This window comes from Podarcis raffonei, chromosome 4 (assembly GCF_027172205.1).
Source record: "Podarcis raffonei isolate rPodRaf1 chromosome 4, rPodRaf1.pri, whole genome shotgun sequence".
Classification (NCBI taxonomy): Eukaryota; Metazoa; Chordata; class Lepidosauria; order Squamata; family Lacertidae; genus Podarcis; species Podarcis raffonei.
The window spans coordinates 798,953-824,126 of record NC_070605.1 but is presented as its reverse complement, the minus strand read 5'-3'; the positions used below and the strand labels follow the sequence as shown (position 1 = coordinate 824,126).

Sequence of the window (25,174 nt, the reverse complement as noted above, 5' to 3'; positions counted from 1 at the left end):
ATCCTGCACAAGCTGGGTTAAAAGGAATGGCATCTGAAGAGGGATTTACTTCAGTAAAATTTATGAAACTTTGGAAAAATTAAGCAAACAAGTCACTGAAGCAACAACTAAAATTGACCAAAATACTTTGGAGGTCAATGACGTCCGGGGGTCCGGCACACTTCTCTTGCGCGGCTCTGGTCTTCCCCCCTCCGGGACCTTTGACTCAGCAGAGCTTGTAAAACACAGCGGAAGCAGAAGCAGGAACGTTCTGTCGTGTGGTAATAACTCAGGCTGAAACGCAGCAGTCTCCTTATCTTAAAGCCTTTATTCCTTAGCAAAACACAACAGCAATAAATCTGCCTGGCGACAGAGCGCACATCTTGCTTGCTCTCTGTTCGGAGCAAACACGCACACTGAAAGAACACAGTAAAACCACTCCCTTCAGTGTTCTAAACCCGCCCTCAGAATGTGAGGCGTCATCACTCAGAACTCTTAACCCTGTAAGTTCTGAGCCTCTCCTAACACCCCCTCTCGAATCACGTTCTGAGAGGACTTCTGAGTGTTCAACACTTTCCCCATTGCCTTCCGCCCCTTCCTGGCATCGTTGTTAGGCACCTGTTGAACCTCACAAACCTCAGGTTCGCACTGTGCGAAACCAACCCACGCATTTGTGACCTGAAACCTCTCAGGTGGAATTCCCTTTGTTGCCCGCGATGACCGCCTGGGCACAAACTGGGGTGCTCCTTTTGACCCACTGGGGCCAGCATGTGCGTCTTCCTCATCAGAAGACTCCCCCTCTGACTTGACACGTCTGTGAGCTTTCTCCATTATGCGCACAGGAGATGAGGGCTCACTCTTGGACACTCCTTTAACAACCTGTGGAGACGCCCTACTCTGTTCAGGGACCTGGTCTCCACCAGCAGGTTCAGGCTCTGGCTCTCCTTCCTCCTCAGAGTCAGACAGACAATCTGAGTGAACGTCAGAGCGCACTTTGCGCCTTGCCCAACCATCCTGCTCAAAGAACTCAGCCTGTTTACTGACCAGAAGCTTGGTCTGATCACCTTCTGGATATGCGAATCTCCACCCTTTTGTCGCAGGCTCATATCCACAGAAGATCATTTCCTGGTACCTTGGGCCACCCTCCTGCTGCAGAAACTTTGGTACAGGCACCATGGCTCTGCTACCAAAAGTGCGAAAGAAATGCACAAGCGGCTTCTGCCGATGAAGCAGGAAATACGGGGTGTCACCTACCACTGCATTGTAGCACCTGTTCATCGTGAAATTGGCTGTCTTTACCGCCTCCCCCCAAAAACTTTGAGGCAAACCAGAGTCATCCAGTAGAATCTCGGATGCTCGAACCAGAGCTTTACTCCTAAGCTCTGCCACGCCACTGTCCTGAGGAGAAGTCACCTTGTGACGTATCCCCCTCTGGCGAAAGAAACCCTTTAGAGCAGACCCAGTGACCTCTGAACCTCGGTCACACTTGAACCCCTGCACCTTGGTGGAGAACCTTAGTTCCACCTCTGCAACCCAATCTTTGATCAGTTGCGTTGCCTCCTCCTTCGTTCTCAGCGTGAACGCCCATGCGTTCCGCGTATAATCATCTGTCAGCACCATCAGCCACTTGGCCTTGCCCAGACTTGGCTGTGGCATACCTAAAAGGTCTGCATGCACAAGCTCAAAAGGCTTTGTGGTTACTCTCTCCACCCTGGGATCATTAAATCCCTTGTTTCTGGCTTTTCTGCAAGCTTTGCAATTCAAAGGTTGACCACATTCTTTTACCCTGCAACCTTTGGTGCACTCTGATAACATCTGAACGTCCTCACAGGACCCATGTGACATTCTCTTGTGCCACATGCAAGCACACGACACATGAGTGTGATCAGTGGCTTTCCCAGTATTCCCCTCACCCTCCAGAGGTGTTTCCAGAACAAAGAGGTTGTTCTGATTTTTCTCAACACTTATGAGCTCCTTCCCATCTCTGGAAATTGTACAAACATTTCTTTCAAAACTCACTGAATATCCCTCCTGTAAAAGGCACGGTACAGACAACAGGCAATGTTTTATCTCAGGGAGAACATAGACCTTCAATTCAGCCTGTAAAAAAGAGACAAACATGTTAACAACATGGGTTATACGTCCCTGTGAACCTGTAGCAAATTTAACTGTTTTCTCAGTTGAAACAGCCTTGCAGTTCCACATTTGTCCATCAGGTGGCGCTGTTACCAAATGGGCATTCGCAGCCGAGTCAACAACCCAACGTAGGACCCTCCCCCCTCCGGAGTTGTCCTTCTTTGTTGCCTTAGCAACTGTCTTCCTGCTGCCCCCGACCTTGGGGCGTTCGCTGCAGGTGTTCTCCAAAACAGCCATCGAAGCAGTCAGCTGATAAGCCTTCCCACGCCTGCTCCCTCTGCAGGCCCAGTTGCCATGGAAACCTGGCTGGTTCCCATGGGAAGCGACCTTGGAAACATCCTGCCCTGGCTCCCTTGCTCTCTGTGGGCAGCTGCGACGCAGATGGTCAGCCGAAGCACAAACAAAACATCGCCTAGTGGAAAACTTTGCAAACTTGCCTTTGGTCTTCTCTGCCCCCCCCCAACCTTTCCAGCAGCACTGCTGTTGGGGAAATGGCTTTTGGCTTCTGCTGTGGTTTCTCTGCAAACCCCCTCCAGCTCCTGCCAAACAGCCTGGGCACTCTGGAGACCCTTGGAATGGCCTGCACCCCCAATCTCTGGTGCAAAGCTCTTCTCTTCTCTCAGCTGCTTTTCAGCACGCAGCTCATACGTAGGGGCATTCCGGCAGCCCTCCAACACAGTCCCAGCCCCCTCTGGGCCTTCTGGGCGTCCCTCAGCCCCTCTTGGACTTCCAGCCCCCTCTGGGCCTCTTGGGCGTCCCTCAGCCCCTCCTGGGCTTGCTGCCTCCTTTGAGTAGCTCTCAGCCCCTCCTGGGCTTGGTGCTTCCTCAGAGCAATTCTCAGCCCCCTCTGGCCTGGCTCCCACTGCTTTCTTCAGTGCCTGCCTTCTCCCGGCCCAGGGCTTGCTCCCGTCCACCTTATCAAAAGGGACGGAGTACGATTCATGGCTGTCTGCCATCTCTCCCCCGGGGCCCGGCCTACTTACTGCACAGTAGCACCTCCCGGTCCGGCAGATCCCTCCCAGCGAGCTCCCGTCGCTCTAGCTGGCTCCAGCTACCGTAGCTGGCCTTTGGCTGCTCCTCAGCCGATTCTGCCTGCAGTCATCTCACACGCACGAACGTTGCTTATCTTTATTGCTGATCTCCATAACCTTTGGAGGTCAATGACGTCCGGGGGTCCGGCACACTTCTCTTGCGCGGCTCTGGTCTTCCCCCCTCCGGGACCTTTGACTCAGCAGAGCTTGTAAAACACAGCGGAAGCAGAAGCAGGAACGTTCTGTCGTGTGGTAATAACTCAGGCTGAAACGCAGCAGTCTCCTTATCTTAAAGCCTTTATTCCTTAGCAAAACACAACAGCAATAAATCTCCTGCCTGGCGACAGAGCGCACATCTTGCTTGCTCTCTGTTCGGAGCAAACACGCACACTGAAAGAACACAGTAAAACCACTCCCTTCAGTGTTCTAAACCCGCCCTCAGAATGTGAGGCGTCATCACTCAGAACTCTTAACCCTGTAAGTTCTGAGCCTCTCCTAACAAATACTACTAGCATCAACAACTTGGGGCAGAAGGTGAATTCAAACACAGAATCTATTGAAAAACTGCTGCAAGAATCTACTTTGAATCGAAAGACAGCTGAGGAAGCAAAGGAAAAAGCATCGGCTGTAGAGGAAAAGATAACACCGATATGTAAGCAGCTTGAGGACCACTGGTTGCTTTTGTCTATGATTGAACTGAAGGAGAAACAGACTAATTTGAGGATCAGGGCGGTACCTGAACTTGAAAAAGACAGCCTAAGTGACTTTCTTACACAGGAATTTGCAGACTTTGGGAACTTGGATGATAAGCAAGACTTTAAGATAGTAAGTGCTTTCAGACTTGGAAGAGGAGGGAGAAAGAACAGGGTGAGAGACTGTTTGATTACCCTCCGAACAAAAGAAGAGAGAGACAAAATATTGAGTCTGCACTTCCAGCAGACCTTGGAGATACAGGACTCAAGAGTAGAGATTTTTAAGGACATTCCGAAATATCTATTGGATCTTAGGGCTAACTACGGAGAGCTGGTGGCCCTACTGAGAGGAAACAGAATTGTTTTTGGGTGGGAGTTTCCCCAAGGCCTTTATTTTACCTTTAAAGGGAAAAAAATCAAAATAAGATCAGTGGAAGATAAAGAAAAATTTCTGAGAGAACGCGGAGAAAACCTACAAAAAGAAGCTGAAGAAGAAGAGCCAAGAGCACTAAAACCAGGAATACTAGACTTAGTGTCACTACCTTTGGAACTGGACAAACTAGAGAAAGTGACACCACCGACAGAACAAGAACAATTACTTGGTGCAGTTGGAGGAAAAGCAAAATAACGATATCATGTCTCTGCAACTATTAAGTTGGAACATTCACGGATTTAACTCCCCTGAGAAAAGGAAAAAAGTTTTTCATTTATTGAAAAAGGAACAATTGGACTTGATTTGTTTACAGGAAACACATGTGATAAGGCTACATAGGAAAGTATTGATTAATAAAAGATTAGGCCAAGAGTTTATTTCATCGGACAAGGTTAAAAAGAGAGGAGTAGTAATCTATGCAAAAGAGAGCCTATCACCGAAATTTATTTTTAAAGATGACCAAGGAAGATATGTGGCAATTGAAATTCAAACACAAGGAGAAAATTTTTTGATAGTAGGAGTATATGCACCAAATGAGGGTAAATCTGAATTTTTTAAGAAGTTGCATGAGACACTGTTAGACTATATGAATTACAACATTATCATGATGGGAGATATAAATGGAGTGGTATATATAAACCTGGACAAGTTGCAGAGACAGGTAGTTACTAAAGATGGCAGACTACCAAAAACCTTTTTTGAGATGACTGACAATATGGACTTGATTGACATTTGGAGAATAAAGAATCCCTTGGGTAGAGAGGGAACCTTCTTCTCTGAAGCCAAAATGACATGGACAAGAATTGACCAAATCTGGATAACTAGAGGACTGGCACCTAAGACTCGAAAAGTGGAAATTTGCCCTAAAACTTGCTCCAACCATAATGCTGTGAAAATGGAGATGAAATTAACACCTACCGGTTCCTTCAGATGGAGGATGAATGACACCTTGTTTAGAGATCAAGAGGTTACCAAGAAGGCCCAAAAAACCTTGAGAGACTATTTTGAGATAAATATGAACACCACCATTGAAAAAAGAGTAATCTGGGACGCAAGCAAAGCAGTTATGAGGGGGTTTCTAATTCAACAGAATGCAATAAAGAAGAGAATTCAAAATGAGAAAAAAGATAAAATTTTGGAAAAAATAAAAGAGGGTGAGAAGAAACTGAGAGCGAAACCAAAGTCACAAGAGATTCTGAGAGAAATAAAGTTATACCAAGTTCAATATATGAAGATGATGAATCAGGAAATAGAATGGAAAATTAAACAGATGAGACAAAGGACATTTGAATCGGCCAATAAATGTGGAAAACTGTTAGCTTGGCAAATGAAAAAAAGACAAAAACTTAACACTATTACCAACTTGGAAGTGGAAGGAAAGAACATTCAGAATCCAGTGGAAATTAGAAAATGCTTCCAGAGGTACTTCAAACAGTTATATACACAAGGGCCACAGAGTTTGATTTAGACCAATTTTTAAAAACAAATGGACTACAAAAAATCTCTCAAGAAAATAAGTTAATGTTGAACTATAAAATAACAGAACAGGAGGTGGAAGGTGCCATCCAGAATATGCAGTTGGGCAAATCTCCAGGGCCGGATGGCTTAACCTCAAAATATTATAGATCCTTGAAGGATTGGATAATTCAACCACTAAAGGAGGTTTGTAATGAAATTTTGGAGGGGGGAAGAGCGCCAGAGTCGTGGAAGGAAGCTTATATAACACTTATACTGAAAACTGAGTCTGAAAAGACACAACTTAAGAACTACCGCCCCATATCCCTGCTTAATGTGGATTATAAAATTTTTGCAGATATCTTGGCTAAAAGGTTAAAAAAAGTATTAGTGGAGGAGATACATAAAGACCAAGCTGGCTTTCTCCCGCGTAGACACTTGTCTGACAACACGAGGAATATAATTAACATTTTGGAGAAGTTGCAAGTGAATATTAATACTAAAGCAGTTTTAATTTTTGTAGATGCAGAGAAAGCCTTTGATAATATTTCTTGGAGTTTCATGAAGAAAAATCTTCAGGGGATGGGGGTTGGTCAAGGGTTTGAAAATGGTATAAGTGCAATTTATTCAGAACAAAAGGCTAAACTAATAGTCAACAACGTGGTGACAGAGGAATTTAAGATAGAGAAAGGGACATGACAAGGCTGCCCAATTTCCCCATTGCTTTTTATTTCGGTCCTGGAGGTTCTGCTAAATATGATCAGAAGGGACCGTCTGATTAAAGGTATACAGGTCGGAGCCAAACAGTACAAATTGAAAGCTTTTGCAGATGACTTAGTACTGACGTTACAGGAGCCAGAATCTAGTACTAAAAGAGTATTAGAACTGATTCAAGAATTTGGTCATGTGGCAGGATTTAAGCTGAACAAGTTAAAAACTAAAGTTCTTGAGAAAAACTTAACACCGATTGAGAAAGGTTTCAGAAGGAGACAGGTTTAATATTGGTTAAGAAAGTAAGACTGCTTACTGCTAAGAACTTAAACCTATTTAAAGACAATTATGAGAAATGTTGGTCAGAAGTGAAAAAGGATCTAGAGATATGGTCAAATTTGAAGCTTTCCTTGTTGGGTCGAATTGCAGCTATAAAGAGGAATGTATTGCCAAAAATGTTATTTTTGTTTCAATCATTGTAAACCTTGGACAAAATGGACTGTTTCAAGAAGTGGCAGAGAGACATTTCTAGATTTGTCTGGCAGGGCAAGAAGCCCAGAATAAAATTTAAAATATTAACCAATGTAAAGGAAAGAGGTGGATTTGCCCTGCCAGACCTTAAACTCTATTATGAATCAGCAGCATTCTGCTGGTTGAAAGAATGGCTGCTTCTTGAGAACACAGACATTTTGGATTTAGAAGGTTTCAATAATGTTTTTGGGTGGCATGCATATTTGTGGTATGACAAGGTCAAAGCACATAAAGCATTTAAAAATCATATTGTCAGGAAAGCATTGTTTAATGTCTGGATAAGATATAAAGACTTACTTGAAAATAAAACCCCAAGGTGGCTGTCACCGATGGAAGCAAAGGCTCAGAAAAAGCTCAATATGGAGACCAAATGGCCGAAATATTGGGAAATTTTGGAACAAGGAGACAAATTGAAATTGCAGAGTTTTGAGAAATTAAAAGATAAAGTGTGAGACTGGCTTCACTATTATCAAATAAGGGAGGCTTATAATTTGGACAAAAAAATTGGCTTCCAGGTGGAAAAATCAAAATTGGAAACAACTGTTAGATCCCAAAACAAAGATACTTTCAAGAATGTATAACTTGCTGTTGAAATGGAATACGCAGGATGAAACGGTTAAATCCGCTATGATCAAATGGGCACAAGATGTTGGACATAACATTATGTTTGCTGACTGGGAACAGTTGTGGACCACCGGTATGAAATTTACGGCATGTAATGCCTTAAGAGAGAATATTATGAAAATGATATACAGGTGGTACATGACACCAGTCAAGCTTGCAAAAATCTATCATTTGCCCGATAATAAATGTTGGAAATGTAAAGAAAATGAAGGTACATTCTTTCACATTTGGTGAACGTGCCCAAAGATTAAGGCTTTCTGGGAGATGATCTATAATGAAATGAAAAAGGTATTTAAATATACCTTCCTAAAGAAACCAGAGGCCTTTCTCCTGGGCATGGTCGGCCAATTGGTGCCAAAGAAGGATAGAACTTTCTTTATGTATGCAACAACAGCAGCAAGAATACTTATTGCAAAGTACTGGAAGACACAAGATCTACCCACCCTGGAAGAATGGCAGATGAAGATGATTGACTATATGGAACTGGTGGAAATGACTGGCAGAATCCGAGACCAGGGAGAAGAGTCGGTGGAAGAAGATTGGAAGAAATTTAAAGATTATTTGCAGAAACATTGTAAAATTAATAAATGTTAAAATGATGTTGGATTGAAATGAAGCGGCCTTAGCAACAAGGTTAATAAGAATATGTAAAAATGGATTGATAACGGATGAAAATATAAAGTTATAATATGTTGAGATATAGAGTTAAGATGAAAGAGGGTAAGGATTTGCTGAATTAACTATGTGAATGGGAATACAAAAAAGGGAGGTGTGAGGAGGTCAGGGAAATAAGCAAACGAAATTTAAGATATGAAAAAATTGATTTGTTTTTAATTACTTTTTAACTACTTTTTCTGTATTTTTAATCTTTTTTTCTATGTATTTTTGTATTTTTTGCATTTTTTTTCTTTTTATCTGTTTTCTTCTTATTTTGTAACTTTCTTCTTTTTGTAAAACCTCAATAAATATCTTTTTAAAAAAGAAAAAGAAAAAAGGAGATCTACAGAAATTCTCACCATGTCAATATTTACTTTGGTAACCATTAGCTTTCTTTACTGCCTTACAACGCCTTCCCACGGAGTGAAGGAAGTTTTCTTTTTTTCTTCTGCAGCTGTAATAGTGTGAAGCCAAAATTCAATTATTGCCCCTATTAATTGATCTTTACAGTGGTACCTCGGGTTCCAAACAGCCTAGTTCATGATCTTTTGGGGTTACGTACACTTGGGCTCCATCTGGGGCCTAAGCAACCTAAGCAACCTAAGCAAATGTGCTTCCTTTTTCTAGTTATTTGGCTATAACATTTGATAGAATACAGGTAATTACATTCTTGATTAAATTATCTTTCCATTGATACATAACTTTATGATATTACTCAAAAAAAGCAGGGTTATGAGCCATCAAACTTCTGAAATATACTTTTTTCCACTACTGTATATCAAACAAAGCAACATTCAACAACCCATCAGAATCTAATCAAATACATTGGTTAATGACAAACCACAAAGGTAATGAACACACACCCAACTCCCTTCAGTTCTTCTTCATTTGTTCCTGAGGCTCTAATCCCTTTTTTGTCTCTATTGCAGATTGTGATGAATTGGAAATCGAGAACAAAGGTGAACACGACAAAATCCCCAGAGAGGAGAAGCCATGCAAAAATTTGGTGTGTGGAGAGAGCTGCAGTCAGAGCTCCCATTCCACTTCCCAACAAAGAAATCTCATTGGGAAGAAACACTATCAGTGCATGGAATGTGGAAAGAGCTTCAGTCAGAGCTCCAATCTCACTAAGCATCAGAAAATTCATACAGGGGAGAAACCCTATCAGTGTGTGGAATGCGGAAAGAGCTTCAGTCAGAACTCTGATCTCACTAATCATCACAGAATTCATACAGGGGAGAAACCCTATCAGTGTGAGGAATGTGGAAAGAGCTTTAGTATGAGCTACAATCTCACTAAGCACCAGAGAATTCATACAGGAGAGAAACCCTATCAGTGCGTGGAATGTGGAAAGAGCTTCAGTCAGAGCTCCTCTCTCACTTCCCATCACAGAATTCATACAAGGGAGAAACCCTATCAGTGCGTTGAATGTGGAAAGAGCTTCAGGAAGAACGCCCATCTCACTTCCCATCAGAGAATTCATACAGGGGAGAAACCCTATCGGTGTGGGGAATGTGGAAAGAGATTCAGTTGGAGCTCCGGTCTCACTTCTCATGAGAGAATTCATACAGGGGGAAAACCCTATCAGTGCGTGGAATGTGGAAAGAGCTTCAGGCAGAGTTTTGATGTCACTAAGCATCAGAGAAGTCATACAGGGGAGAAACACTATCAGTGTCTGGAATGCGGAAAGAGCTGCAGTACGAGCTCCGATCTGACTTCCCATCAAAGAATTCATACAGGAGAGAAACCTTATTGGTGTGTGGAATGTGGAAAGAGCTTCAGTCAGAGCTCCTCTCTAACTTCCCATCAAAGAATCCACACAGGAGAGAAACCCTATCAGTGTGTGGAATGTGGAAAGAGCTTCAGGCAGAGCTCCCATCTCACTAGGCATCAGAGAATTCATACAGGGGAGTCAACTCTCCAAAGCTGTCGCCATGAGCAGAGGACACCTGTTTTTTAAGATGAAATTTGGACTTAATTAACAGGCATGCTTTGAAGTAGGGGAGATAAAATTATCTACTAATTGAATCAGCCAAGTTTTTGATCTAAAGAAGGACTTTCATTGTAATTGGATCGGTGTGTTTTGGGAGGTGAGCCTCAATTATTTTCTTTTGATATATTTTGCATTTGCTGTTTTACTCGGCAAATCTCCTCCAAAAGGTTAAGTTTTTGAAATATGCAAGCGGGATTTAAAGAGTATTTTGTTATTGTTATGGTTTAACTTCAAAATAGACTGTCTGAAATTTTGACTGATTCTGGCAACGACCCTCAATGGAATGATAAAAAGAATTCTTGACTGCAGTTATTGTGTTTTCGCTGAGGCGTCAACGTTTTAGTAGCTGGAATGAGATCACAGAAGGGAATTTTGGATATCTGCCCGGGGATAATGGCAGAAGGCTAAACCTCCCTTTGTCTTGGATGTGACGCACTGAGATTTGCCCTTGTGGGCAGAACCCGAAAGTGACATTGCTGAGGACTTTGGAAAACAGCAGGGGGGGAAGAAGAAAATATTTCATACAGAATTATAAAGGACTAACCCGCTTGCTGAATTAATGGAGGGATTATTTGAATACGAGCGAAAGTTGAGTGGGCCTGTGGCTGTTAAAATAAACAAAACATAAATGAAGGATTAACATCGGAAATGATTTCTTTGGACTAATAAAGAAATGCAGTATGACATCATTCCCCAAACATAAATTGGCATTGAAGAATTGGCTCTTTTGATTGTATTATAACTTAGAATGTTTTATTGTGGTCTTTATTGGATTTTTAAAATGGAAATTTAACAAGAATATTATATGTGCGTGTGCTGATAGGAGGAAAACCCTATGTGTGTGCAATGTGGAGCGAGCTTCAGCCAGGGCTCCCATCTCACTTCCCATCAAATAATCCATAGAAAGGTTGGGAAAACCATTATACAGCTTTAGGAGCCAGGCAAATCCCCACCTTGTTAACCAGGCCTAATCCGCTTTTAAAATGTGATAGGGAGGGGGGTTACAGGTGCGTATTTTGTGTTTTTATATTGTCTTTTTATCTTGTAACTGGGCTCACGTATTTTTGTATTTGGGGGCATTGACATTCCCATTAATGACGCAAATTCTGCCCACACCTTTTGCTGTCATACAACCCCGGATCATCACACTAACTGGGTGCTTCAAGGTAGGTGTAATGCAAGTGGGATGTAAATCTTCTCCGATTCTTCTTCTCACATATTTTTCTTTTCTTCTATTATGTTCTTCAAACTCACGAAATGAAAAAAGACAAAAAAACCAACCAACTTGTTAGGAAGCACATAACAAGTCAACCTAATCAAGTTGTGCTTCCTTTTCTTAGTTATTTGGCTATAAATTTTGATAGAATCCAGGTAATTGCATTCTTGATTATATTATCTTTCCATTGAGACATACTTTTATGATATTACTCCAAAAGAAGTAGTGTTATTGTCAGGAGCGCATGCCGGAGCCAGGCCCTGGGACCGGAAGGGCTTTGCAGGACTAGGGCTTTCCTAAGTTTGTTCTGAAGAGGCAAGGCAGGGCTGCACAGGGGAGGCCACTTGATAACTCACAGCACCTGGTGGCAAGAGCCGGAAAGGGATATAAGGTCAGCATTTCCCTTTGGCTCTTTGCCACAGCAAAACGTTTCCTTCCTCACTCCTGGTTTCCTGACCCTCAGACCCTTGGCTTCTTGACTCCTGGCTTCCGGATTCCCATTCCTGCTCCCACCGCACCGTCTTGCCCCCGGGTCCTGATGTCCTCCACCAGGACTTTGACCGCCCATAAACCGTAAACGTTCGCTGTGGCCAACCTATGTCCTGGCCAGGGTGTAAGATGGACGGAACCCAGTCTATAGATCTCACCACGGTGCTGCAGAACCTCTACACCTAGGGAGCTATGTTCTAGGGGGAGGTTCAAGCACTTTGAGCGGCCCCAGCCTGACGTGCTCCCCTGTCCCATAACCAGAGAAGTTCAGGGGGGAGCATGGGGCCCTTCAGGGCTTTGTCAGCCAGTGTTGGCTGATGTTTGCCACCTGTGCAGCAGACATTCCCACCCCATGGAGCCGCGTGTGCTTTATGGTCAGCCTCTTCGTTGGGCCTGGCACTTTCTTGAGTCTCTCCGTATCTTGAGGCCAGCGACCATCTGCTGGGGAATTTGGACGACTTCATTGCCACCCTGGAGGGCAGGTTTGGGGAGCTGAATCACGCTCTAACGGCTGAGATGGCCCTGCAGAACCTCCGGCAGGGGGCTCGCCCAGTTACCGAGTCTGCCGCAGAGCTCCCTTGGTGGGCTCTGGACACCCTCTATGCAGCTGCCTGACGGTTCCACTTCCATCCTTCATCCCTGCCTTAAGGATGAACTGGCGTGGGTGACTCCCCCCCCCAGCAGCCCTAACAGACTTTATCACGTTGCGTATTAACATTGAAACGTGCCTGTCTGAGATTCCGAGCTCCGATTGAGGGAGTACCTGGGGTCCAGCGCTGCAGTGGGGCTGGAAGTGGAGCCATGCAAGTAGGGACTGGGCTTGTCTTGTGGAGAGGGGGCCATTTCGCAGCAGAGTGTCCGGCCAAGAGGTTGGGAAACGCCAAGCCCCAGCTGTGCTAGGAGGGGCTCAGCTGAGGCTCCGTCCCTGTGCACCCCATTTCCTTCTCCCTCTCCATCTTCTCTTTCCCCAGGGGGGCATGCTGGCCCTGGAGGCCATGATTGACTCTGGCCTCTTCATGGACATCAGTTTCACTGAGAAGTATCAAGTACCATCAGTGGTGAAAGCCTCGCCCATTTCAGTGGTGGGTCTGGAGGGACCCCCCTCGCATCAGGACCCATTGCCCGTGAGCCCTGTCCACTGGCCAGGTTAGTGGCACCCTGCACCAGGAACTGTTAACGTTTCAACTAGTCCAGACGCCACATTTCCCTGTGGTCCATGGAAGCCTCTGCTTGGTCCGACATGACCCCGCCATTTCCTGGGTGCAGAGGATGTTGTGTTTCTCATCGTCTTTCTGCCACGACGTCTGTGCCCAACCCCCGTGTTGCCGCTGGCACCTGGGAAGCCTCACCAGCCGGCCCTCAGTTCTTCCGCTTTGCAGGGGACTGCCCCAGACGGGGCAGGGTTACCGGATGTCGGCCTAATCCTGGAGCCCTACCAGGATTTGGTGGACGTGTCTGAGAAAAAGGGGGCTGAGGCTTTGCCACCCCATCGGACTTACGATTGTCCTATTGACCTGCAGCCAGGAGCAGAGATTCCTTGTTGGCCCCTGAACTTGGGGCCCTCCGGGAGTACTTAGATGACAACCTTGCCAGGGGGTTCATTCGCCCCTCTACTTCCCCTGCTGGCCCCCCTCCCCCACCTGCATGTTTTCCGGCTGCCTGCGCGTCCCTAGAATGCTTCCCTGGACGCAGCAGCACCAGAGCACGGAGAGGAGGCGGAGGAGGCAGCTGTCGGTTGCGCTCCGAGGCGCCGGAAGCTGAGCCGGGTGGGCTGGAGCCTGTGCGCAGTGTGACTAGGAAGGAAATAGCAGGAAGGACCTTACTGTACTGAAACATGGACCACTTAGAACCGCCATCTCCAACTCCTCGAAAGATTCCATCAATGGTGTCTCTGAAAAATTTTATACATCACTTGGGAAGACAGGCGAAGTAATATCAGTGTGCTGTAGTGGTTAAGAGCAGTAGACTCGTAATCTGGTGAACCGGCTTCGCATCACCACCTAGCTACATGGGGTAGTGCTTTAGGTCATTCAGCACAAGCCCTTATACCAAGGGTGCATGTTGAGAAGTGTTGCTGTGGTATGCTGAAGGCCACGGGACCAGGAGGCTGACACCTGAGATCACAAAAAGGCAAAACCAAACAAACTGCACTTTCCAGTCACTATTAGAACTTCATACTAAGTGTAAAACACAGACCACTAGTGACCACTCCTTCTCCCAAAGTACTAGAATGCCACAAGTAATTTAGTAACAAAACACAACATGTGTTCTTTTCATGTGATATCCTTTGTCCAACTATGTGCACTGCTACACTTGCAAATGGCCTTAAGAGGCGTGACATGCAAGTCCCTTTCCGATTACAAAAACCCACACATCTGGGAGGGGAATACCAGCTTATTATTCAGTGCATATCTATATCACATACAGGACCAAAGGGGGGTGGGAAATATGTCTATGTGTGAACTGTAGTTAAATGTGGAGAAAATATTTGCGGTTCCTACGGAACCTAAGCAAATTTATCTCCAAAGGGGGGAGCTGTTACAGAAATGACGGGGGGGGGCACATCTTTAAATTGTTAAATGTAACAAATATTATGCCTGAATGTATCCTTTTGCCTTGACAGCTCAGGGAAGATATCTCACTTTATAAATCATATCAAATCAACTCCTTTGCCAGTTTCCTCCATTCCAATGCTATTTTGCCCTTGGAAAAGGGACTCCAGAAAGTACCCAGAGGTGACAATTGCTGAGCTGATTATTGGAAAGCCTAAGGGACGCGGGTGGCACTGTGGCTTCAACTACAGAGCCTAGGACTTGCCGATCAGAAGGTTGGCGGTTCGCATCCCCGCGACAGGGTGAGCTCCCGTTGCTTGGTCCCTGCTCCTGCCAACCTAGCAGTTCAAAAGTGCGTCAAAGTGCAAGTAGATAAATAGGTACCGCTCCGGCGGGAAGGTAAACGGCGTTTCCGTGCGCTGCTCTGGTTCGCCAGAAGCGGCTTAGTCATGCTGGCCACATGACCTGGAAACTGTACGTCGGCTCCCAAGGCCAATCAAGCAAGATGAGCGCCGCAACCCCAGAGTCAGGCACAACTGGACCTAATGGTCGGGGGTCCCTTTACCTTTAATCCCATCCCCAGACTTGCCTAGGGGTCCAGACATGCAAAGGAAGTTCTGTTGTACTTTTGGGTGGTGGGTACTTGAGACTTGTTTGCCTATGCTAATCCTATCCTTGGGTCTTGCACTGACTCATTTTCCTTATGTTAATCTTGTGTAACCCTCCCCTTTCTGACGTTTTAGTGGTGTAGCAATGACGTATTGATGATGCTGTACGAACTGCATTCTGGGATATGGTGGGAAGCTTTCAAAGTCAATGTCGCCCCATGGCTCTGGGTTCCCTCGCTGCTGTTGAACCTGTTGCACAACAAGAAAGGATCTCAGTCTACTGGCTGCTGTTTTGCTCCAAATTCCTTGGCTGGAATCTCCTTCTTTTACTGACCGCACGGACCCACGGGGGACTTGTGCCCTGACGAGCTGGGATCTTTTTGGTGATGCAATGTATTCCTTTTTTCCTACACCTCTTTGCTAATAATCTGGAGCTTTCCCCTCCATACTCACAGAAGCGTTGTTTAGAGTATGGAATGTTGATCATTGTTTTGTTGATTTCTAGGGAGTCTAGTTCTCTCCGTTTTTGTTCTATAGCTTTAAGGACTTTTTAAGATCCTGTTTGTTTGTAGCATGATGAGAGGGCCGTGATGTCTTGTTCTATCTTGCTAACTTTTAAGGAGGTTTGTTTTTTAAGGGATGCTTTCTCTTTTATGCAAGCTCCTCTGGTGACCGCTTTCATTGCATCCCATAGGAGGGGGGTTGTTTGTTGTCTACATTGTTTTCCTTGAAGTAGTTTGGGAGAGTTTTGTGAGACTCTCTCTGTTTATTTGTGGTTCGGATGGGACTGAAGGACCATGATGGGGTGGCTTGTGTTCCCTCTACTATTTTGAGGGTAACTTCTACTGGGGCGTGATCTGTGATTTTAATGTTACCTGTGTTGATTGATTCTACTGAGGGGATCAGACCTTGTGTGAGCAGAATGCTGTCCAGAGGGACACTGTGCCATGGCGCCCAGACAAGAATGTGTGGCTGGTGTCTCCTGGGTTTTCTTCACCCCAAATGTCAGACACCCCTGTTTTTAGCATTTTTAGCAACTTGTAAGAGTCCCTAATTGTTGGGGGTTTCCTTCGGAGGAAGGTTGCCCATGGGGTTGTAGGGGGTGTCTTTCAGGGATATGCTTTTCATATTTAGCTTGAGGTCACGCCCCCCACCCCCCGGAATTGCTTCCCCTTCGGAGGAGAGGAACTTGTTTAATGTTTTTTGTATGAACTCTAGCTGTTTCAAGTTTGGGGCATATATGGAGCCAATTGTCAGTTTAGTTTTGCCATCTAGTGTCCCTTTAGCAAAAATGAGTCTGCCTCTTTTGTCTTTGAGGACTGTTGTGGCTTTGAAGTTCAGGTCTCTGCTGAGTATTATGGCTACTCCACAGGACTTTGCTGAGCCAGGTGCAACTCATTGTTGACTGAAGCAGGGATCGCCCAGGAGTTTGGGAGGGTTGTGTATTTATTGTAGGAAGGCGATGTGTGGTTTCATGGTGTGTACATACAAGGTGATGCATTTTCTTTTGATGGGGTTTCCCAACCCCCTCACATTTAATGTAATTCCTTTTAAGCCAGCCCTCTTGCTTATCTACTATATAGGGTGATTCCATGCCAGCCCGTCCGGGTTGCCCTGAGTCTCCCACCTTCTATTGTCCATCAAACCAGTGAAATTGCGCTGACCTAGAGGTTAGAATTAGATTTGGGTTAAAGAGTGGGGGGTGGGTTGCAGAAAGTATCCCCTATGTAGTCATATAGGTGTTTATTTGGGGTACCATGGGCCATCTGGCATTTAGCCAGTTGGTCCTAGGTCTCAGCTGGCATGGAGTTCTTGGTTCAAGGTCAGGCCATCCTCCCTGTTGTTTGCGATAGGAAGCGGTCAGTGAAACGGTGTTAAGTGTCTTAATAATAATAATAATTTATTATTTATACCCCGCCCATCTGGCTGGGCTTCCCCAGCCACTTTGGGCGGCTTCCAACAAAATATTAAAGTATCATAATGCATCAAACATTAAAAGCTTCCCTAAACAGGGCTGTCTTCAGATGTCTTCTAAAAGTCTGGTAGTTGTTCTTCTCTTTGACATTTGGTGGGAGGGCGTTCCACAGGGCGGGCGTCACTACCGAGAAGGCCCTCTGCCTGGTTCCCTGTAACTGGGCTTCTCGCAGTGAGGGAACCGCCAGAAGGCCCTCGGTGCTGGACCTCATTGTCCAGGCAGAACAACGGGGGTGGAGACGTTCCTTCAGATATATTAGACCGAGGCAGTTTAGAGCTTTAAGGGTCAGCACCAACACTTTGAATTGTGCTCGGAAACGCACTGGGAGCCAATGTAGGTCTTTCAAGACCGGTGTTACATGGTCTCGGCAGCTGCTCCCATTCACCAGTCTAGCTGCCGCATTCTGGATTAGTTGTAGTTTCCGGATCAGCTTCAAAGATAGCCCCATGTAGAGCATATTGCAGTAGTCCAAGCAGGAGATAGCCAGAGCATGCACCACTCTGGCGAGACAGTCTGCAGGCAGGGAGGGTCTCAGCCTGCGTACCAGAGGGAGCTGATAAACAGCTGCCCTGGACACAGAATTGACCTGTGCCTCCATGGACAGCTGAGAGTCCAAAATGACTTCCAGGCTGCGCACCTGGTCCTTCAGGGGCAGTTACCCCATTCAGGACCAGGGAGTCCTCCACACCCACCCGCCTCCTGTCCCCCCAAAACAGTACTTCTGTCTTGTCAGGATTCAACCTCAATCTGTTGGCCGCCATCCATCCTCCAACCGTCTTTGTGACGCCTATCTTGGATATAGGGTCCATAAGCAATGTTGCTAATGTTATTAACATCACTGGTATGTTGGGGTAGAGATGAGGGTGTTGATATGCTCTGGTAGTCCCAATGTGCTGCTTGTTTGTCAGATTTCAGCCTGTTTGTGGATTGTTTTATTGAGGTTAGGGTGAAGCAGGACCACCTGGAGGAATTTCACCCTTATGCTTTTCATATAATCAGTTAGCCATATAACCATATATCCTTATAATGATTTTTATATAATCCATGTTTGACTCATGACGGCTTCTGCAAAAGCTTATAGCAAATTGCTTAGATTGGAAGAATCCGAAATGAACTCTGCCCCAGTTCCCTTCCTTGTTCTTCTCAATGTCTCGCTAACATAAGGGGGAAGCAATAAATCTGCTGTGATGGCACTTTCCCCCCTGTCCAGACAGGGTCCCGAGTAGCTCAAACAGGAAGATGCTAACCGCAGAATGTCCCGGTATAGCAGATGGCCGCGTAGGAGCGTAAGGGCCGAAGTTCCTTTTTCTTCCTCCTTACCATAAATCAGGGGAAAGGTTAAATGCATGTTCAGACTGAAAAAGCAGAAGTTGGGAGGGAACTCTTTACATGATCAGGGGGCAAGGCTTGAATGCTCTCATTGGTTTTCTTTTTGCTGCCGTGTGCGATTGTATCCGATTATGTCATGAACTATGATGTATGTACTCAGGTATAAAGCCTCAGGGCGCTGGAGCCCGGGGCCCAGTCTTTGGGAAAGGATTCCACTGGGTCACTTATTGCTCAGCAATAAATATCACTTTCTTTTTCTCCACTGCTGCGTCTGTCAATTCTGGGACACAATTTGAGTGGGTCACTGGTACCTTAAAAATCCTTGCAACAAGGGCAATTATTTTACTTAGTAAGGCGTGGGGAGGGGTGCTGAGAGTGAGTTGTAGATTGTTGGGTAATGGGGAGTGTCTTTTTATGTCACCTGGACTGGTGTTGGGTGGGGATCTCTGTGGAGGTGTGAGGCTGGGGGGGAATATTGATGGCTTGGGGGGAGAGGAAAAGGAGGAGGGGTCACCTGTCCATCGGGTTGAGGTGACTTCTGGTTGCTTCATTCTGCCTTCTGCCACATTGGCCTCCGCTCCCCGTTTGGTGTCATCGGCAAATGGGATGAGCACCCCCTCAGTTCCTTCATCCAAGTCGCTCATAAAGACGTTGAACAACAAGGGGCCCAGGACAGAACCCTGCAGCACCCCAGGATGATGAGGAACCATGGAGGAGGACTGTTTGGGTTCGGTCAGTCAAATCCACCTAACACTTTCCTCATTCAGCCCACATTTTAGAAGCTTAATCGCAAAAATATTATGGGGGACTTCGTTAAAAGCCTTACTGAAATCAAGATGCACTATTTCCACAGCTGTTCCCTGGTCAACAAAGTTTGTAACTCCATCCAAAAAAGGGGAGGAGAGATTTCTCTGGCTGGACTTGTTTTTGAGAAATCCATGCTTTCATCCTGTATGTTTCTGTTGTGAAATCTTCAGATGAAAGGCACATAAATATTAAAAATGATAAAAATAAGGATATTGACAGGCTGAAACATGTGCAAAGGAAGACGATTTATGTAATTATTTAATTTGTATACCACCCGAAACAGTGGTGCCAACTTGCATAAAATATTGGAGGAAGGGGCCAGGTAAGGCCCTCCTTGCACAATCAATCGCATGGCGCATGCAGGGCATTGGAATGGCAATGCCTATCAACTGGGGTGGCAGCCCCCTCAAATATATCATTGGGGGGCAAAAACCCCTTGGCCTCTACTTGTTGACTCCTGTTCCCACGTCTCAGGATGATTACAACATAAAAACACGAAATACACATCAGTAACTCAACTCCCCACCACATTTTAAAAGGGCCTTAGATGTCAATCAGCCAAAGGCCTGGTTAACAAGGTGCGGATTTGCCTGGCTCCTAAAGCAATAGAATGAAGGGTTTCTCCCCTGTATGAATTCTTTGATGAGAAGTGAGATGGGAGCTCTGACTGAAGCTCTTTCCACATTCCCCACACTGATAGGGTTTCTCCCCTGTATGAATTCTCTGATGCTTAGTGACATCAGAGCTGTGACTGAAGCTCTTTCCACATTCCACACACTGATAGGGTTTCTCCCCTGCATGAATTCTCTGATGGGAAGTGAGATAGGAGCTTCTACTGAAGCTCTTTCCACATTCCCCACACTGATAGGATTTCTCTCCTGTATGAAGTCTCTGATGCTTAGTGAGACCAGAGCTCTCCCTGAAGCTCTTTCCACATTCCACACACTGATAGGGTTTCTCTCCTGTATGAATTCTTTGATGGGAAGTGAGATTGGAACAGTGACTGAATCTCTTTCCACATTCCACGCACTGATAGGGTTTCTCTCCTGTATGAATTCTCTGATGGTAAGTGAGATGGGAGCTCTTCCTGAATCTCTTTCCACATTCCCCACACTGATAGGGTTTCTCCCCTGTATGAATTCTCTGATGGGAAGTGAGACTGGAGCTCTGACTGAAGCTCTTTCCACATTCCCCACACTGATAGGGTTTCTCCCCTGTATGAATTCGCTGATGGGAAGTGAGATCGGTGCTCCTACCGAAGCTCTTTCCACATTCCACACACTGATAGGGTTTCTCCCCTGTATGAATTCTCTGATGGGAAGTGAGACTGGAGGTCTCCCTGAAGCTCTTTTCACATTCCCCACACTGACTGCAGCTCTCCCCATACTCCAAATTTTTGCATGGCTTCTCCTCTCTGGGGATTTTGTCTTGTTCAGCCTTGTTCTCGATCTGCAATTCATCACAATCTGCAATGGAGACAAAAAAGGGATTAGAGCCTCAGGAACAAATCAAGAACTGAAGGAAGTTGGGTGTGTGTTCATTACCTTTGTGGTTTGTCATTAACCAACATATTTATTATTAGATTCTGATGGGTTGTTGAATGTTGCTTTCTTTGATATACTGTAGTGGTAAAATTGTGAAAGCCTTTTAGAAAAAAGTGCATTTCAGATGTTTGATGGCTCATAACACCACTTCTTTTGGAGTACAGTGGATGCTCGGGTTGCAAACATGATCCGTGTGGGAGACATGTTCGCAATCCGCAGCGTTCGCAATCTGCAGTGTTGCATCTGCGCATGCGTGGGTTGTAATTTGGTCGTTCTGCGCATGTGCGAGCACTGAAACCTAGAAGTAAACCATTCCGGTACTTTCAGGTTCGGCTCAGTGCACAACCTAAAGTGACTGTAACCCGAGGTATGACTGTAATACCATATTATATAGCAATGGAAAGATAATTTAATCAAGAATGTAGTATTCTATCAATTATCTACGTCTATCTGTATTCTATCGATTATCTATGTCTATCAAAGACATATAACCAGAAAAGGGAAGCACAACTTGCTTAGGTTGACGTTTGTCAGTGTATTATGTGATTGCTATCAATTTGGTTGGTTTCTTGGTTCTTTCATTTGGTGAGTTTGTAAAACTTAATAAAATTAAAAAATGGTACAAAGAGTTGACTAGTTACCCAGAAAGAGATGTAAAATCGTACTATTAAGTGAACAAGGCTACAGGTATGAAGAAATTAGAAGAAAGATTGGGGGAAACTTAACCAAAGCTGGTCTATATTTTTGAAGAGGTATAAGAGACTCAGTCACTCCAAAATCAGACTGGTAAAGGCAGGAAAAGGTGCACAAGAGCAAGTGATGATCGAAGACTGGAGAGACTGTGCCTGCATGACAGAAGAAAATCATTACATTCTTCATTAAAGTATTTTTCCATTGATATATAGTTTTATGCTATTACTCCCAAAAAAGTGGTGTTGTGAGGTATCAAAGCTCTGAAATACACTTTCTCCAAAAGGTTTCCACAATTTTGGCCACTAGTGTAAGTTGTTCATTTTAAAGTTAATGTACTTTTTATATGGGGACAGATTGTTATGATTCATGTTTCTGGTTTTTATAAGTGTTGGAAGCCCCCCAGAGCAGCTGGGGCAACCCAGCCAGGTGGGCAGAATAGAAATAAAAATTAATATTAATATTACTATTATTATTATTATTATTATTATTATTATTATTATTATTATTATTATCACTGCTACTACTACCTGAGATTCAATAAGCCTGGCTCTTCTCTGGGATGGATTTTGTTTGGCCCAATCATGGCATCCCCTCCATCTCCAATGTCAGTCGTCTCTCTGGTCAACCCAAGACTGACAGCAGCAAAAACAAAAACAGAAAACTTGACAGAAGCTACTTATCTTTCCAAACAACTCTGAAGCTAAATAAAAAAAAAATCCTTCCAGTAGCACCTTAGAGACCAACTGAGTTTGTTATTACTATGAGTTTTCGTGTGCATGCACACTTCTTCAGGTACAAAAAAAAAACCAAAAAAAACTGGAATTTGCTGTTCAAGGTTTCTTGTGGGGGTGTTAGGTTCCCAGGTGTTGTATTGGGCGCTGTTGAGCTCTGTGGAAATGTATGAGGTTTGTTACATAGAGGTATTTTTTGAATTTCCAGGCAGATAGGACGATCCCACAGGGAGCCTTACCAAGAGAGGCCACGATCCCACGATTCTCCTCCATGACGTCCTTATGCAGAGCTCTCTGGTCAGGATCCAGCAACGCCCACTCCTCGTCCGTGAAACAAACAGCGACATCTTCAAAGCACACTGGGCCCTAAAAGAAAAAGGAAATGTCCTCTTCTGAGACAGCAGAAATATGATCTGCTACACAATGTTCTGTTCTTTCCTTCCTCTTAATTGCTGTGTTGTTTCAATAGGGTTGCTTTCAATAGGATTGACACTTTGACACGCATTCTGGAAACGTATGTCTACATGCTTGGTTCTGGCCTTAAACTGCCCAGATTCTGCCAACTTCAGACAAGGTTGATTGTCTTCCCAAACAGTGATGGGCAGGCAACAATCCCCATAGATCTCTTGCACCAGGCATCTATAGAACTCCAGTTCCCTGCACAATTCCGAGGACAGTAGAGGACAGCGCAATGAGACTTTGCTTCCGGGACTTCCACCCAACTAGAGATTCCCCAAACTTTATTACCATCCCAGATACGGACTTCCTGTCATCCAGATTCGCCCTGTCGCTATCTGCCCAGCAAGTAAGCGCCGTCTCACCTGCAGCTGACAGCTTGAGACTGAAGTCCTTGGTATCCTGCAGGTAACGCAGCACCCGCTTGATACCATGCCAGGCATTTACACTGGGCTTTGATGCTTCCCTACTGAGCAGATTGGTAGCAAAAGCAATGTCCGGCCTGCTCCATTGGGACAGATACAACAGACTACCCAGAGCGGACTGGAAGAGCTCAGCGTTCTCAAACTCAACACGTTCTGCTAGCCGACTGTCTTTCACGTAGCTTGTCTCCATGGGTGCCCTAACCCCAGACATTCTGAACTTCTCAAGCAACTGCTCAATCTTGCCTTTCTGACTGAGCAAGAAGCTTCCATCTTCAGTCCTGTCTATCTGAACACCTAAGTAGATCTTTACTGCACCCAGGTTCTTGAGCTGAAACCGTTTTCCAAGCTCTTTGGCAAACTTCTGCACCTGTTTGTCTGCCCTTGAGGTATAAATGGTATCATCAACAAAGACTAAAACCATTTCCTGTGACTCTCCTGACCCTTTAAGGTACAGGCAGCTGTCAGCAAGACTCTTCTTGAAACCTAGCTTCTCTAAGGCTTCATCCAGGTACAAGTTTCAATTTCTGGCCGATTGCTTCAAACCATAAATAGACTTGTGAAGCCTCCATACAGTATTTGGCTCATTGCCCTCAAACCCTGAAGGAGGAAGCATGTACAGATCCTCCTGGAGGTCTGAGTTCAAATAGGCCACATCCACATCAAAGTGATACACCTGAAAACCTCTTTGTGCAGGTTGCATTATTTGTGCAGATTGCATTATGACTGGTTGCATTATTTTCAAATAAATGAAATGTTTAGGAAAGATAGTAAAGAATGTGGCTATGCTGACAAGGATTCTAAATTTCAGATTGAAATAATAGATAATGATGTGAAAATTTTATCCAAAATATAAGCTGTTGTGTTGGTACTAAAGGGTTAAGAGGTAACAAGTCGCTCTAATCACAGCAGCTGGAAGTCATTAAGCATCCAGGAATGTGAGTTAGTTTGTATAAATAGTCAGTTCACCCGTGTGTTTTCCCCTTTGACCTGACTCGCAGACTCAGTTTGTGGCCCTGGGCGTGTGGGCTGATATGAGTTAGGTTTAGAGTAAAGTTTTCTTTATGCTGGAGATAAAAGCATGTGTGCTTTATCGCCAGGGTTTTTCTTTTGTAAATAAAGTTTTTTTCCTGAGTTCCAAAGTGCTTGCTCCAGGATTCTTCATTGAAAGGTACTGACTCTCCTGCCTTCTTTAAACCGCTGCACGAAATTCTCTGCTGAGATATGATTTATGGCGTTGGAAGCGCACTGGACGTTCACTTAACATTAAACTAATTAAAGTTTAATGGACAGGTTATGGTTGTTTGTACGTCAAGAAGGAGATAAGGAGTGCAGTTCAGAGTGATTTATGAAAGGACTGGAGCGAAGACAGAAGTGGTTGCCGACAACGAAAGCCTTCAAAGCAGCTTGAGTCCTGCAACGTGCCTAGAAAAAGTTTTAAACAGGCACTGCGCAGTTTGTACTCGCTGGAAGACGTCTTATTCCTCAAGGAGCCACCTCAGCAGCTGGGAGACGGTCTACAGGTGTGTGAGTATCGTTCCTAAGCCCCAGGGAGGATGGCAGAGTCCCAGGAAAGTTTTGCTGTCCCGTTTACGCGACTCAATGGGAAAAATTGACAAGATTGGAAGGGTAGAGTAAGGGTTTGGTTGCAAGCAAAAGAGTTGTGGAGTTGTACTGAAGCACCGCCTTTACAGGCAGCTGCAGACATGTCTGCAGAAGACAAAGCAGCAGCAGCAGCTTCACAGAAACGCGACAGGAAAGCCCAAGGTCTATTAGTTTTGGCAGTGGGACCAGAGCAAATGCCTTATGTTTCTGAGTTAAAGAATACGCATGAGGTCTGGACGGTTCTGCAGCGGCTAAATTCCAGAAACACTGCGGGGGCCAAGATCCATGCAGATGAACAGGATAAAAGGCAAAGAGAAAGAGGCTTGTCTTCAAAGGGGAGTTGTGCTGTGCCTAAGAGTGGGGATGCTGAGTTTGAGAACACAGTAAATGCTTTTGCAGCTAGACACTGTTTTCGCTGTGGTTCCTCTTCCCATTTAATCAGGAACTGCACACGTGAACCTGGTCAAGACAGCACCAAGGCCATTACCCCTAGTTATCAGACAAG

General features: G+C 45.0%; 3 protein-coding genes and 1 long non-coding RNA gene across 14 annotated transcripts in view; 2 read left to right on the top strand and 2 right to left on the bottom strand.

Moving 5' to 3' along the window:
* Positions 1 to 10,326, top strand: part of LOC128412058 (zinc finger protein 436-like) — a 41,490-nt gene extending 31,164 nt beyond the window's left edge. For all 4 annotated transcript variants that reach the window (XM_053384894.1, XM_053384891.1, XM_053384892.1 and 1 more), the window contains exon 6: positions 9,179 to 10,326. In XM_053384894.1, the coding sequence (XP_053240869.1) occupies positions 9,179 to 10,209 (1,031 nt within the window). In that variant the 3' untranslated portion in view covers positions 10,210 to 10,326. The remainder of the gene's footprint in view (positions 1 to 9,178) is intronic.
* The window catches only part of LOC128412026 (zinc finger protein 420-like), a 342,858-nt gene that overhangs the window by 27,528 nt on the left and 290,156 nt on the right, over positions 1 to 25,174 (top strand). The gene's annotated exons all lie outside the window — the stretch shown is intronic.
* The window catches only part of LOC128412063 (zinc finger protein 436-like), a 130,442-nt gene that overhangs the window by 48,163 nt on the left and 57,105 nt on the right, over positions 1 to 25,174 (bottom strand). The window contains exons 5-6 of one of the 8 annotated variants that reach the window (XM_053384910.1): positions 22,426 to 22,552; positions 19,702 to 20,684 (exon numbers count right to left, since the gene is read on the bottom strand). The exons of the other annotated variants lie outside the window; for them this stretch is intronic. Coding sequence (XP_053240885.1) covers positions 19,816 to 20,684; positions 22,426 to 22,552 — 996 coding nt within the window. The 3' untranslated portion in view covers positions 19,702 to 19,815. Of the gene's footprint in view, positions 1 to 19,701; positions 20,685 to 22,425; positions 22,553 to 25,174 lie in introns of those variants that run through there. 8 annotated transcript variants of the gene reach the window in all.
* LOC128412193 (uncharacterized) lies at positions 16,982 to 18,885 on the bottom strand. Its single transcript, XR_008330027.1, has 2 exons — positions 18,568 to 18,885; positions 16,982 to 18,394 (listed from the first exon to the last, which is right to left on the bottom strand). It is a non-coding gene; the product is annotated as an uncharacterized LOC128412193 (long non-coding RNA).